At 42.4% G+C, this 13,975-nt stretch overlaps 1 protein-coding gene across 1 annotated transcript in view; it reads left to right on the top strand.

Annotated features, from left to right (window-relative positions):
- The window catches only part of plxnc1 (plexin C1), an 87,309-nt gene that overhangs the window by 48,506 nt on the left and 24,828 nt on the right, over positions 1-13,975 (top strand). Inside the window, exons 15-20 of the mRNA XM_055652797.1 lie at positions 2,355-2,456; positions 4,288-4,397; positions 5,141-5,200; positions 7,662-7,789; positions 9,013-9,208; positions 12,311-12,457. Coding sequence (XP_055508772.1) covers positions 2,355-2,456; positions 4,288-4,397; positions 5,141-5,200; positions 7,662-7,789; positions 9,013-9,208; positions 12,311-12,457 — 743 coding nt within the window. The remainder of the gene's footprint in view (positions 1-2,354; positions 2,457-4,287; positions 4,398-5,140; positions 5,201-7,661; positions 7,790-9,012; positions 9,209-12,310; positions 12,458-13,975) is intronic.

Genomic DNA, 13,975 nt, shown 5'->3' with positions numbered 1-13,975 from the left:
ACGTCACCCATTCCTTTTCTCCAGGGGTGCTGTCTGACCCGCTAAGTTACTCCAACTTTTAGTGTCTAGTTGTAGCAAGATTCAATATTCAGTGGCTTGCAAAACTTTTCATACCCCTTGAACTTTTCCACATTTTGTCACGTTACAACCACAAACGTAAATGTATTTTATTGGGATTTTATGTGATAGACCAACACAAAGTGGTGCATAATTGTGAAGTGGAAGTAAAATGATACATGGTTTTCAAATTTTTTTACAAATAAAAAACTGACAAGTGTGGCATGCAAAATTATTCAGCCCCCCTGAGTCAATACTTTGTAGAACCACCTTTCGCTGCAATTACAGCTGCAAGTCTTTTGGTGTAAGTCTCTACCAGCTTTGCACATCTAGAGACTGAAATTTTTGCCCATTCTTCTTTGCAAAATAGCTCAAGCTCAGTCAGATTGGATGGAGAGCGTCTGTGAACAGCAATTTTCAAGTCTTGCCAGAGATTCTCAATTGGATTTAGGTCTGGACTTTGACTGGGCCATTCTAACACATGAATATGCTTTGATCTAAACCATTCCATTGTAGCTCTGGCTGTATGTTTAGGGTCGTTGTCCTGCTGGAAGGTGAACCTCTGCCCCAGTCTCAAGTCTTTTGCAGACTCTAACAGGTTTTCTTCCAAGATTGCACTGTATTTGGCTCCATCCATCTTCCCATCAACTCTGACCAGCTTCCCTGTCCCTGCTGAAGAAAAGCATCCCCACAGCATGATGCTGCCACCGCCATGTTTCACAGTGGGGATGGTATGTTCAGGGTGATGTTCAGTGTTAGTTTTCCGCCACACATAGCGTTTTGCATTTAGGCCAAAAACGTCAATTTTGGTCTCATCTGACCAGAGCACCTTCCTCCACATGTTTGCTGTGTCCCCCACATGGCTTGTGGCAAACTGCAAACGGGACTTCTTATGGCTTTTTTTCAACAATGGCTTTCTTCTTGCCACTTTTCCATAAAGGCCCGATTTGTGGAGTGCATGACTAATAGTTGTCCTGTGGACAGATTCTCCCACCTGAGCTGTGGATCTCTGCAGCTCCTCCAGAGTTACCATGGGCCTCTTGGCTGCTTCTCTGATCAATGCTCTCCTTGCCTGGCCTGTCGGTTTAGGTGGACGGCCATATCTTGGTAGGTTTGCAGTTGTGCCATACTCTTTCCATTTTCGGATGATGGATTGAACAGTGCTCCATGAGATGTTCAAAGCTTGGGATATTTTTTTATAACCTAAAGTGCACTTTGCTTTAAACCTCTCCACAATTTTATCCCTGACCTGTCTGGTGTGTTCCTTGGGCTTCATGATGCTGTTTGTTCACTAATGTTCTCTAACAAACCTCTAAGGCCTTCACAGAACAGCTGTATTTATACTAAGATTAGATTACACACATGTGGACTCTATTTACTAATCAGATGGCTTCTGAAGGCAATTGGTTGCACTGGATTTTATTTAGGGGTATCAGAGTAAAGGGGGCTGAATACTTTTGCACGCCACACTTTTCAGTTTTTTATTTGTAAAAAAATTTGAAAACCATGTATCATTTACCTTCCACTTCACAATTATGCACCACTTTATGTTGGTCTATCACATAAAATCCCAATAAAATACATTTACGTTTGTGATTGTAACGTGACAAAATGTGAAAAAGTTCAAGGGGTATGAAAACTTTTTCAAGCCACTGTATGGGAAACAAAAAACCTAAATGCTGAAAGAACTCAGCCAGTCAAGCAGTATCTAGGGAAGAAAAAAGACTTAATGTTTCAGATCTGATGAATAATTTTGAACCTAACAACAATGTTGCCTTCTCTTTCCAGAGGTGCTGCTTGATTGGCTGAATTAATAAGGTCATAAGTGATAGGAGCAGTAGGCAAGTGTACTCCGCCATTCAATCTCTGGCTGGTCTATCTCTCCCTCCTAACCCATTCTCCTGCATTCTCTCCATAACCCCTGACACCTGTACAAGTCAATAATCTATATATCTCTGCTGTAAAGAATTCATCCAGCATTTGTTTTTGTTTCAAAGTTTAACAATCTGCAGTTTTCTTTTTCCATGTATGGGGAAATTTAAAGAAATATTTAAGGAAATGCTTTTAAAGATATTGGAGCATTTTAATTTGATGATGCAGTGTGGTTTTCACAAGCGTAATTCTGCATTATTATTTAGTATTATATATTATTTTAGGGTCACATTTCATAAACTTTGTCTAGAAATCTGTTTGAGACTTCTGGTTTTGGAAATGTTGCCCCTGCAGTGGTTAATGTTATTTGACCTGGAACTTAGTTTCCTTTGATTCACAGTTGATCAATTATTCCCTTTCTCCAGTATATTTTTGGGCATCACGTCAGAAAGACAAGCAATTCTCTAAAAAACTGGATTGCCAAATGGAGCTCTTGGAAAGTCAATTCCGGACACAAATTCGAGAAGGTAACTAGTAAATGTTAAATGAAGAAAGTTTAACTATAGTAAAGGTAATACTGTATTTCTGAGTATCATTAATCTCTTTTAGTTTAGTTTAGTTTATTGTCACATGTGAAAAGCTGCTTATTGCATGCTAACCAGTCAGCGGAAAGACAATACATGATTACAATCGAGCCATTTACAATGTATAGCTACATGATAAGAGAATAACGTTTAGTGCAAGGTAAAGCCAGCAAAGTCTGATCAAGGATAGTCTGAGTATCACCAAAGAGGCAGAAAGTAGTTCAGGACTGCTCTCTGGTTGTGGTAGGATGGTTCAGTTGCCTGATAACAACTGGGAAGAAACTGTCCCTGAATCTGGAGGTGTGCATTTTCACACTTCTATACCTTTTCCCTGATGGGGGAGTGGCCAAGGTGCGAATCGTCTTTGATTATGCTGCTGGCCTTGCCGAGGAGCGTGGCAGCGTCAATAGAGGGAGGTTGGTTTATGTGATGGTCTGGGCTACGTCCACAATTTGTTGCAATTTCTTGCGGTCTTGTGAGTCAGTCCCCCTTGGTCCCCCTTCCTGACAGTCTGATGAAGGGTCTCGACCCGAAATGTCACCTATTCCTTTTCTCCTGAGATGCTGTCTGACCCGCAGAGTTACTTCAGCATTTTGTATCTATCTTCAATAAACCAGCATCTGCGATTCCTTTTTATACATATCTTTAATTGGACTTTATCTTGCACTAAACGTTTTACCCTTTATCCTTCATCTGTACGCTGTGGACGGCTTCATGTAATGCCACTTCAATGACTGGATACACAACAAAAGCATTTCACTGTAACTCGGTACACATGGTAATAAAAACCTTAACTAAACTTCATAGATTTAATGGGAAAATGTTTTATCCATATCCCATTTTAGACATTGCACTGGAATTTAGGGAAATAATCACTGCATTACATTGATAGTGGGTCCACATATTGTAGCTGATTATGGCATAATCCTCAACCCAAATACGAAGCAGGCATTAAGCCTTTGGTAAATAAAAATGATAGGCTTCATCTGTGGGAATGGTTTGTCGTAAGCAAGCAACACAATCACATTCAGAGAAAGTAGTTCACAGGTGTTCCTTGTGCATGAAAACAACTGACAGCAAATATGAGGAGCAGAAACCAGATGATGAGACGGAAACACAAAATGTGTGAGAGACATTTCAAAGTTATTGGGAAAATTATCCATATTGGGAAGACTATTTTCTCTTATATTTGAGGGAGTATGGTGCTGTGGAGATGGTTCCACTAACATGGGAGGAAAATAATCACCTCATAAGGGACAGAAGTTTAGGGGTAACATGAGGGGAAACTTCTTTACTCAGAGAGTGGTAGCGATGTGGAATGAGCTTCCAGTGGAAGTGGTGGAGGCAGGTTCGTTGGTATCATTTAAAAATAAATTGGATAGGCATATGGATGAGAAGGGAATGGAGGTTATGGTATGAGTGCAGGCAGGTGGGACTAAGGGAAAAAAGTTGTTCAGCATGGACTTGTAGGACCGAGATGGCCTGTTTCCGTGCTGTAATTGTTATATGGTTATATGGTTATAATATTGATAGTGGGGTCTATGTATTGTAGTTTATAGAAGGTTAGCACGCAACAAAAGCTTTTCACTACACTTTGGTACACGTGACAATAAACTAAACTCATTAGCATAATATTGTTACGGCGGTAAAGTTTAAGGTGAAATACGACAGGCAACTTTTTAGAGCATGATAATTGACTTAAAAATCACACGGGTAGCACGTCCTCCAGTGACAGAGTGAATGTTGGAAATGTTAAACTTTTTCTATTTTCAAGGTTTCGTTGAGCTGCAGACTGAGGGATCAGATGTGTGCCTGCTGAGGGATTATAACAGTATCCCATTCTTGGATTATAAGCATTTTGCAACAAGAACATTCTTTCCTGAGGTAACATTTATAACTTGATCTCTTCAAATGTTGCATAATGAACAATGACAAAACCAGAGAGAAACTCAAAAGGCTGAAGCAAGTCAGGCTTCATATCTGGAGAAAAAGAATAGGTGACGTTTCAGGTTGAGACCCTTCTTCAGTCTGAGAGTCAGGGGAAAGTGTCATAGGGAATAGGAGTAGAATTAGGCCATTCGGCCCATCAAGTCTACTCCGCCATTCAATCATGGCTAATCTATCTCTCCCTCCTAACCCCATTCTCCTGCCTTCTCCCTATAACCCCTTACACCTGTCCTAATAAAGAAAACGAAGAAACTAGAGAGATATAGATGGTACTTCGGAGAAATGAATGGAACATCAGCAAAAAGTAACGATAGTCAAGAAAATGTAGTGCACACAATAGGCCATTGCTGGCAGTGGAATAGGTGACAATGAGGCATACAAACAGTAAAAATAATCAGGAGTACAGTGCAACTGGTCGAAGAGGTGGGGGAGAGACGTAGCAAGAGGGAATGCAAGGGTTACTTGAAATTAGAGAGATCAATATTCACACCGCTGGGGTGTAAGCTGCCCAAGCAAACTATGAGGTGCTGTTCTTCCAAATTATGTTTGACAGTGAAGGAGACCCAGGACAGAAAGATCAACGTGAGAATGGGAAGGAGAGTGACAAAACCATGTCAGTCCAAGTTATTTGGTCATGTTAATGTATTGGATTTTTTAGTATTTTGTCCACTTTTCTCTAGTCGTCAAATGAATCAAGTGAAACAAGCTTCGTCAAGGATCTGATCGTCACAATGCCTCAGGTACACTCCATGTGTATTAGCATTCATTTATTTGTGAAACAATAACCTAAAGTTCACTGTTGATGATAACCAAACCTCCTCTTACACAAGGCCCTCTAAACCTGTCCTGTTTAATTGTTTCTTTAAAGTTGCAATAATCCCAGCCTCAGTTACCTCCTGTAGCAGTTTGGTCCATACACCTACCACTTTTTGTGTGAAAAAGCAATCCCTCAGGTTCCTATTAAACCTTTCCCCCCCTCACCTTAAACCGATGTTCTCTGGTTCTCGATTCCCCTACTCTGGCATTAGACTCTGTGCGCCCACCCGATCTATTCCTCTCATGATCTTCTACACCTCTATTAGATCATCCCTCATCTTCCAACTTTTGATCTTTCCCCTTGGCTACCTGGTAGGCTGTTGCCGTAGCAGAATTGTAAAACGGGTTCCCTGTTCTGGCTGTCTTGCTTCAGGTCTGAGAACAATGTGGCCCACTCACAAGCATCTAAATGTAATTAGAACCTTAATGCTGGGGACTGTTGAAGAACTGCGACACTCGTTCACTTAAACTGTCAGTAGATTTGGAAGATTTTTTTATGGAGACAGGGTCAATAGGCAGGGTCGGCAGTATCTTTCCAGCACCTTGAGTCCATGGCGGAGGGATAGGTGACAATGAGGCATACAAGTAGGAAAATTAATCAGGAGGTCAGTGGTATAAGTTGTCCATGTTTAAATTATTTTAGCGATACAGCCCAGAAACAGGCTCTTCGGCCCACAGAGTCTGCACCGACCAGCGATCCCCGCACACTAACACTTTCCTGCACACACTTGGGACAATTTGCATTTATACTAAGCCAATTAACCTACGTCTTTGGAATGTGGGAGGAAACCGAAGATCTCGGAGAAAACCCACGTAGGTCACGGGGAGAACGTACAAACTCCGTACAGACAGCACCCGTAATCGGGTTCGAACCCTGGTCTCTGGCGCTGTAAACACAGTAAGGTATCAACTCTACCGCTGCGCCACCATGCCAACCGCAGAGCACGTAGACAATGCCTGTCCATGGAAAATGAACACAGAGCAGAGTTTGTAGCCTGGATCCTCTCACACTCTTTTTCTCAGGCTTCATGATGATGCCCCCTCTCAAATTAAGCATCATGCCTCTTAGATTATATAAGACCACAAGGGGATGACTACTACACCTGAAGCATGACTATGGGACTGACCACTGCCTAGACCACTCTATAAGACCAAAACAACCACACAATATATACGTCACTGCAAGAAAATCAATGTTGAATTTCTCTTTCCCTTATTTATCGCTGGAATACAGGCCAGAACCCTACCCGGAGCGAATGTTTCCAAAATAAGAAAAATTTCTCCACTGTTATCTCATTTGCGTTGGCTATTTTGCATCAGTTATACAATGGATTGTTTTCAAATCTCAAAATCCTAATTCAAACAGCAGCATGCGGTGATAGGGTGGCGCAGTGGTGGACTTGTTGCCTTGCCGCGAGAGACGCGGGTTTGATCCCGACAATGGGTGCTGTCTGTATGGAGTTTGTACGTTCTCCCCGTGACCTGCGTGGGTTTTCTCCAGAATCTCCGGTTTCCTCCTCCACTCCAAAGATGTACAGCTTTGCACGTTAATTGGCTTGGTGTAATTGTTGTAACGTCCCAAGTGTGTGTAGGATAGTGTTAGTGTGCGGTAATCACTGGTCAGCATGCACTCAGTGGTCCGAAGGGCCTGTTTCCGTACTGTATGTCTAAACTAAACTAAACTAAACTAAATCAATTAGAACATATAACCATATAACAATTACAGCACGGAAACAGGCCATCTTGGCCCTACAAGTCCGTGCCGAACAATTATTTTCCCTTAGTCCCACCTGCCTGCACTCATACCATAACCCTCCATTCCCTTCTCATCCATATGCCTATCCAATTTATTTTTAAATGATACCATCGAACCTGCCTCCACCACTTCCACTGGAAGCTCATTCCACACCGCTACCACTCTCTGAGTAAAGAAGTTCCCCCTCATGTTACCCCTAAACTTCTGTCCCTTAATTCTGAAGTCATGTCCTCTTGTTTGAATCTTCCCTATTCTCAAAGGGAAAAGCTTGTCCACATCAACTCTGTCTATCTCTCTCATCATTTTAAACACCTCTATCAAGTCCCCCCTTAACCTTCTGCTCTCCAGAAAATAAAGACCTAACTTATTCAAACTTTCTCTGTAACTTAGTTGTTGAAACCCAGGCAACATTCTAGTAATATCTAGTTTAAGTATTTGTATTGATAGATTTTACATATATTTCTTATTGCTTGTCTTTTGAGATAATCCATATGTATAGAGCAATTTCACGAACATATTTTATAATTCTCCTTTCATACAATGTTATCTAACCTAAAGATAAGCCGAAAGCCTTTTAATACAAAATCATATGTTGTATTATCTGCTTCACATCCCTGCTTCGCTTGAAGCGTGCACAGGAACAAGGTGACCTGAATCAAGGATTTAATGCTTTGTACAATTTCTTGAACAATGAACGGTTCCTTGTGATCTCAATACATGTTCTTGAGCAACAGAAGGATTTCACCATTAAAGACCGGTTAGTTTTCAGCAATAGTTTTGTCAATGCTTTCCTTTAAAACTCTTGTACATGTTTTCATTACCCAGCATCTGACTGGACCTTATTGACTGATATTATTATCAATATAAAGTTATTTTGTAAATAGTTAACTGGGGCAATACTGAATTTTCCATTGGAAGATAAATATAATTTTAGTCCACCTCATCAATCAACCTCATTTCAGTTGCAGTTCAGTTCAGTTTAGAGGTCGCACTGACCAGCAATCCCCACACATTAACACTATCCTCCACACACTGGGGACAATTTACAATTTTACCGACAATCTTTGGGATGTGGGAGGAAACTAGAGCACCCAGGAAAAACCCACGCAGGTCACGGGCAGAACGTACAAACTCCATACAGACTCTACCGCTGTGCCACCGTGCTACCATTAAGTTAAATTAATGTGTGAGTTTGGGTGAAGGGCACTGCCAAGTAGCACTAAATTATGGAAATGCTGTGTGGTGACGTTCTGTACCCAAGGATCTATTGTTGAGTATATTCAAGTCAGAGATTGCAGCATTTTTGAAAAGTAGGAATCAAGAGAAAACAGGTGAGTGGAGGAAGGCGGTGCTGACATAAATATTCAGCCATAGTTTTACTGGGGACAGGGCAGACGTGAGGGGCAGATTGGTTTATTCATGCTTCTAACGTTGTTATGTAACACCAATTAGATAATTCTCCAACCCCTCAACAAGGGGCGGCACGGCACGGTCGCGCAGCGTCAGAGATCCGGGTTCAATCCTGACCTGCATGGGTTTTCTCTGCGTGCTCCGGTTTCTTCCCACATTGCAAAGACATGCAGATTTGTAGGTTAATTGGCTTCATTAAAATTGTAAATTGTCCCTTGTGTGTGTAGGATTGTGTTTATGTGCAGGGCTCACTGGTCGGCGTGGAGTCGGTGGGCCGAAGGGCCTGTTTCCACACTGTATCTCTAATCTAACTAAACCATAGATGCTATCTCACCCACTGAATTTCTCCAGCATTTTTGTCTAAACTTTACTTAAGCTGAGTTTAAGTAAATTGCGTCTGTAATTTAACTCTTTGAGCCTTAATATCGTGTATCTTACTGGAGCAAAACTCCACCCATATGTTGGCATTCATGAAAGACTGAACATGACCTTTTAGAACATGCTATATGCTCTACCATCTGAACCTCTGGATACATTTCTCAACAACTGACCATAATTTGATGTTAACAGGTGTCGGTTTGCTTCGTTTCTCACTATCGCATTTCACAGTAACTTGGTTCACCTGACCAACGTGCTTGATCATCTCCTCAAAGACTTGATGGATCGATCATCTGCGCAACCAAAGCTGCTGTTACGCGGCACAGAGACGGTGGTGGAGAAGCTGCTGACAAACTGGGTGTCACTTTGCATGTACGGCTTTCTGAGGGTAAGGAGTGTACGCATTATTAGGACATAGGTTTAAGGTGAAGGGAGAAAGATTTTATAGGAACCTAAGTAGTTACTTTTTCATACAAAGGGTGGTGGGTGGATGGAACAAGCTGCCAGAGGAGGTAGTTGAGGTAGGGACTATCCCAACGTTTAACAAAGACATGGATAGGACAGGTTTGGAAGGATATGGGCCAAGCGCAGGCAGGTGGGACTAGTATAGCTGGGACATGTTGGCTGGTGTGAGAAAGTAAGGCTGAATGGCCAGTTTCCACGTTGTATCACTCTACGACGATATTATCATGCTGAAGTGTGTGTGAGTATAATGTACTGTAGTATGGAATACATTGTAAGTGCAGTGATCATAAATTCCTACTTGCAGCTTACATATCACGTTGCAGTATTGTTCTGTACATATTTGGTATGTGGGAGGAAACCAGAGCACAAGCGGCAGAGTTGTTGCCTTACAGCGCCAGAGACCTGGGTTCGATCCTGACTACGGGTGCTGTATGTACGGAGTTTGTACGTTCTCCCCATGACCTTCGTGGGCTTTCCCTGGGATCTCTGGTTTCCTCACGCACTCCAAAGACGTACAGATTTGTGGGTTAATTGGCTTGGTAACATTGTAAATTGTCCCTAGTGTGTGTGGGATAGTGCTTGTGTACGAGGATCGCTGGTCAGCACAGACAGTGGGCCAATGGCTTGTTTCTGCGCTGTATCTCTAAACTAAAAACTAAAAATGCAAACTCCACCCCATGAACCTCTGGGGATCAGCAATGATTGCAGACTGCTGGAGCTGTGCGGCAGAAGTCCATGGAAATAAAACAGCAAATGCTGGAAATATGTAGTATGTCAGGCAGCATTTGTGCAGAGAGAATCAGAGTCTACATTTCAAGTCAAGGCTCCTTCATCAGAACTGGAGCAGGAGGAATCATTAACCTGTAATGTGTAGTAGGGAATTGCAGATGCTGGTTTACACCAAAGATAGACACAAAATGCTGGAGTAACTCAGCGGGGCAGGCAGCATCTCTGAATAGAAGGAATGGTGACATTGCAGGTCGAGATTCGTCTTCAGACTGTCTGTCTAACCTGTAATGCTGCATCTTTTTCTCTTTCCACAGATACTACCTGCTGTGTTTGGTATTCATGGTATATTTTTTATTTGAGTAAATTCCAGATGGATTTTTATGGCAACCAGATTACTTATCCTTACTGAGACAGAATGAATACCACATTAAAAAATCAAATCAGTAGGATTCAGACTCCTATTCTCAAGATAATTCATCTCACATAACTAGAACAGCACAGAAACAGACCCTTCGGACTACAATGTCTGGGCCAAACATAACACCAACTTAAATTTATCTCCTCCACCTCATTTGTTCATGTGATAGGAGCCATAAGTAATTAGGCCATTTGACCCATCAAATCAACCCCACCATTCAATCATGGCTGATCTATCTTTCCCTTCTAACCCCATTCTCCTGCCTTCTTCCCATAACCTTTGACACTGTACTAAACAATTGTTGTTGTAATTGTTGTAAATCTTTATTGTCATTTCCTGAGTATTCGCATACTCAGAGGAAACAAAAAAACGTTTCTCAACCAGTGTCCATTCAGTTTTCGTTACAAAAATAAATAGCAATTAAAATTAAAATACATGTCATGAACAATTTAACCCTCTAATAACATTCAATAACATTCAACAGCCGTTCCGACCGGCAGCAGCACAACAGTGGCTCTGCTGCAGTGTGGGGGGTTTGTGCGCGATACTTGGCAGGGGGGAAAGTTCATTTAACAGTCTTATAGCCTGTGGGAAGAAGCTGAGGAGCATCCTGCTGGTTTTGCAGCTGATGCTCCTGTACCTCTTCCCAGATGGGAGGATGGTGAAAAAGTCATGCGATGGGTGGTAAGGGTCTTTGATGATGGAGATGGCTCTGTTGATGCATCTCTTCTTGTATATGTCCAGCAGGAAGGGGAGTGGAGCACCAATAATCCTGCTTGCGGTCTTCACTATCCTGTCCAGTTGGTGCCGTTCGTACGCCTTGCAGCTCCCGAACCAGGAAGTGATGCCGTATGTCAGTGTGCTCTCGACAGTCCCCCTGTAAAAAGTCCGTAGATGTGTGGTGGGGAGGCCTGCTTTCCGTAGTCTTCGGAGGGGGTGAAGTCGCTGCTGGGCTCTCTTGACCAGAGCTGTGGTGTTGGCCGTGGACGTCAGGTCATCAGACAGATGTAGTCCTAAGAACTTCATGCTGCTGACCCTTTCCACATCAGCTCCGTCGATGTGCAGAGGTGCATGGTGATGTTTCCCCGCCCTCCTGAAGTCAACCACCATCTCTATCAACAAAGACACTGTACTAAACAAGAATCTATCTCTGCCTTAAAAATATTCCATTGACTTGGGCCTCCACAGCCGTCTGTGCCAATGAATTGCACAGATTCACCATCCTCCCTGCATGCGATCCATACGACTCTATTCCCTGCTTGTGATATGACTTCTAAACGCTCATACCACAGCTTAAATTATTGAAAGCCGTATTGGCTGATTACAGTACCAAATGTATCGCCTGGCATTGTGATGAGATAGATAGTCCATGAAGATGTCCACGACTGAGCTAGATTGACCAAGAACATTCCCTATCTGTGCATTGCCAACACAGTTGCTCTTGGATGAGGTCGCAATTGAAATGCCGTAATTGGTTTTGCAACATGCAGTGTTCAGTTTAGTTTCGAGATACAGCGAGAAAAAAGGCCGATCAGCCCACCAAGTCTGCTCCGACCAGATCCAGACTCACTGTGCACATACCATGAACAATTTATCACCAAGTGCAAAAATGAAGTTGAAAGTAACATTAGTTTTGTGAAAATGAAGGTTTAAGGGATGATTTGGCAGACATTCATAGAATGTTAATGGAGAGGGAGAGGTTGATCAGCCATGATTGAACGGCGGAGTAGACTTGATGGGCAAAATGGCCTAATTCTGCTCCTAGAACTTATGAAAACAATAACAATGAAAGTATTTATTTCCTTTAATCGCTCGGTTTCACAAAATTGCTGCTGTAGTTTAGTTTATTGGTGAGAGTAGATGCCTTTCTAATTGCAGGAGTCTGTTGGAGAGCCATTGTTTAAGCTTGTATCTGCAATCAAGCAGCGGATTAACCTTGGTCCAGTGGATGCCATCAGTGGGAAAGCACTCTACACACTCAATGAAGACTGGTTACTGTGGCAGATTACTGACTTTAAACCTCTGGTAAGTGTGTTCTCAAATGCGGCACTCATTTTAATTAATCACCACTGATAACCAAGGGGCAACTTTTCATTGCTACCAACTAAACTGTAGGAGTTTATTTCACTGTTCTAGATGACCCTTTTAAAATTTAGCAGTACGTTAAGTTATAACTCGCTGTTAGCGCTGAACTAATTTAGTTTAGTTTATAGTCACGTGGTACTGAGGTACAGTGAAGAGCGTTTATGACTAATTCATGACTCATTATAATTCCAGTAAATGATAATATATATATCTTCAGTCTTTAAACTAAAAATAGGCAGAGTGATTCACTGCAACAAGCCATCACCCTTAACTAATGAAGAATTATGAAGGCTCAGTTTTTTGGAATTTGCAAAGCATTATTTGAAATGCAAAACAGTGAAATTGGCCAGTCCAACTTCACTCCAAAGCATTAAATATTCCACCTGTTATACGTGTCTGCCTACTTGTTTACCACGTTGGTTTTCTCTGGGTGTTCCAGTTTCCTCCACATTCCAAAGATGAATAGGTTTGTAGATTAATTCGCTTTGGTGAAATTATATATTGTCGCTAGTGTGTAGGATAATGCTAGTACAGGATGTTTGCTGGTTGGTGTGGACTATGGAAATATAGGTGGAGAGAGACACTCGTGTCAACAAAGATAACGAAACACAGGAAAAATGGAGAGATGGGGGTGTGAGGCTCAAGGGAATTATATCAGCAGTAAATGGGAAGTAGACAGTGAGAGGGGAAAGGTAGGTTTGGCTACTGAAATGCACCTTGTGAGCTACTGCTCTCACAGTAATGGAGATAGGGAGCTGTGTGGTGTTAGTTATTACACAGACTAATCTCTCATCTTGAGGGTTCCAAGTCTGTGGGTTCATTCCCCAATCTCAAAGTGAATGAATGAATACTTTACTTTATTAAGACATGTTAAGGTGCAAATGTATTAAATAGCTAGGCCGCAGCTGGAGTGCTGTATGCAGTGTGATTGCAGCACCATTGGGAAGAAGTGACTGTGTTGGAGATAGGGTTGCCAACTTTCTCACTCCCAATCAATCAATCAATCAATCAGTTCAATCAATCAGTTTTATTTGTCACATTGCACATCAAGTGTAAGTGAAATGAATTTGTCAGCAGCGGTACAATAATAAAGAACACACAAACACAATAAAAATTTAACACAAACATCCACCACAGTATTCATCACTGTGGTGGAAGGCACAGAAATTGGCCAGTCCTCCTCCATTTTCCCCCGTGGTCGGGACCTCCACCTCCGCAGCCGCCGCTGCGGGCGTCCAGATGATAAAGGACAAAGTAAAGTCAAGGTACGTCCAGGATCAGCTCTTCCCCACCGGAGACCGTGGCTTCAGCTGGTGTAGGCCTTAGGCCGGCGGTCGAAGATTTAAAGTTTGCGCCGCAGCCAGAAGCACCGCAGACTGCAGGGCCGGCGGTCGAAGCTCCCCTCCAGGGGCGAAGGTAAGTCCATGCCGGGCCCGTGGTAGAAGTTGGCCGCGGGCC

Source organism: Leucoraja erinacea, chromosome 22, assembly GCF_028641065.1.
Source record: "Leucoraja erinacea ecotype New England chromosome 22, Leri_hhj_1, whole genome shotgun sequence".
Taxonomy (NCBI): Eukaryota; Metazoa; Chordata; class Chondrichthyes; order Rajiformes; family Rajidae; genus Leucoraja; species Leucoraja erinaceus.
Note: the sequence above shows the minus strand (reverse complement) of the source record. Positions and strands in the feature narration are given on the sequence as shown.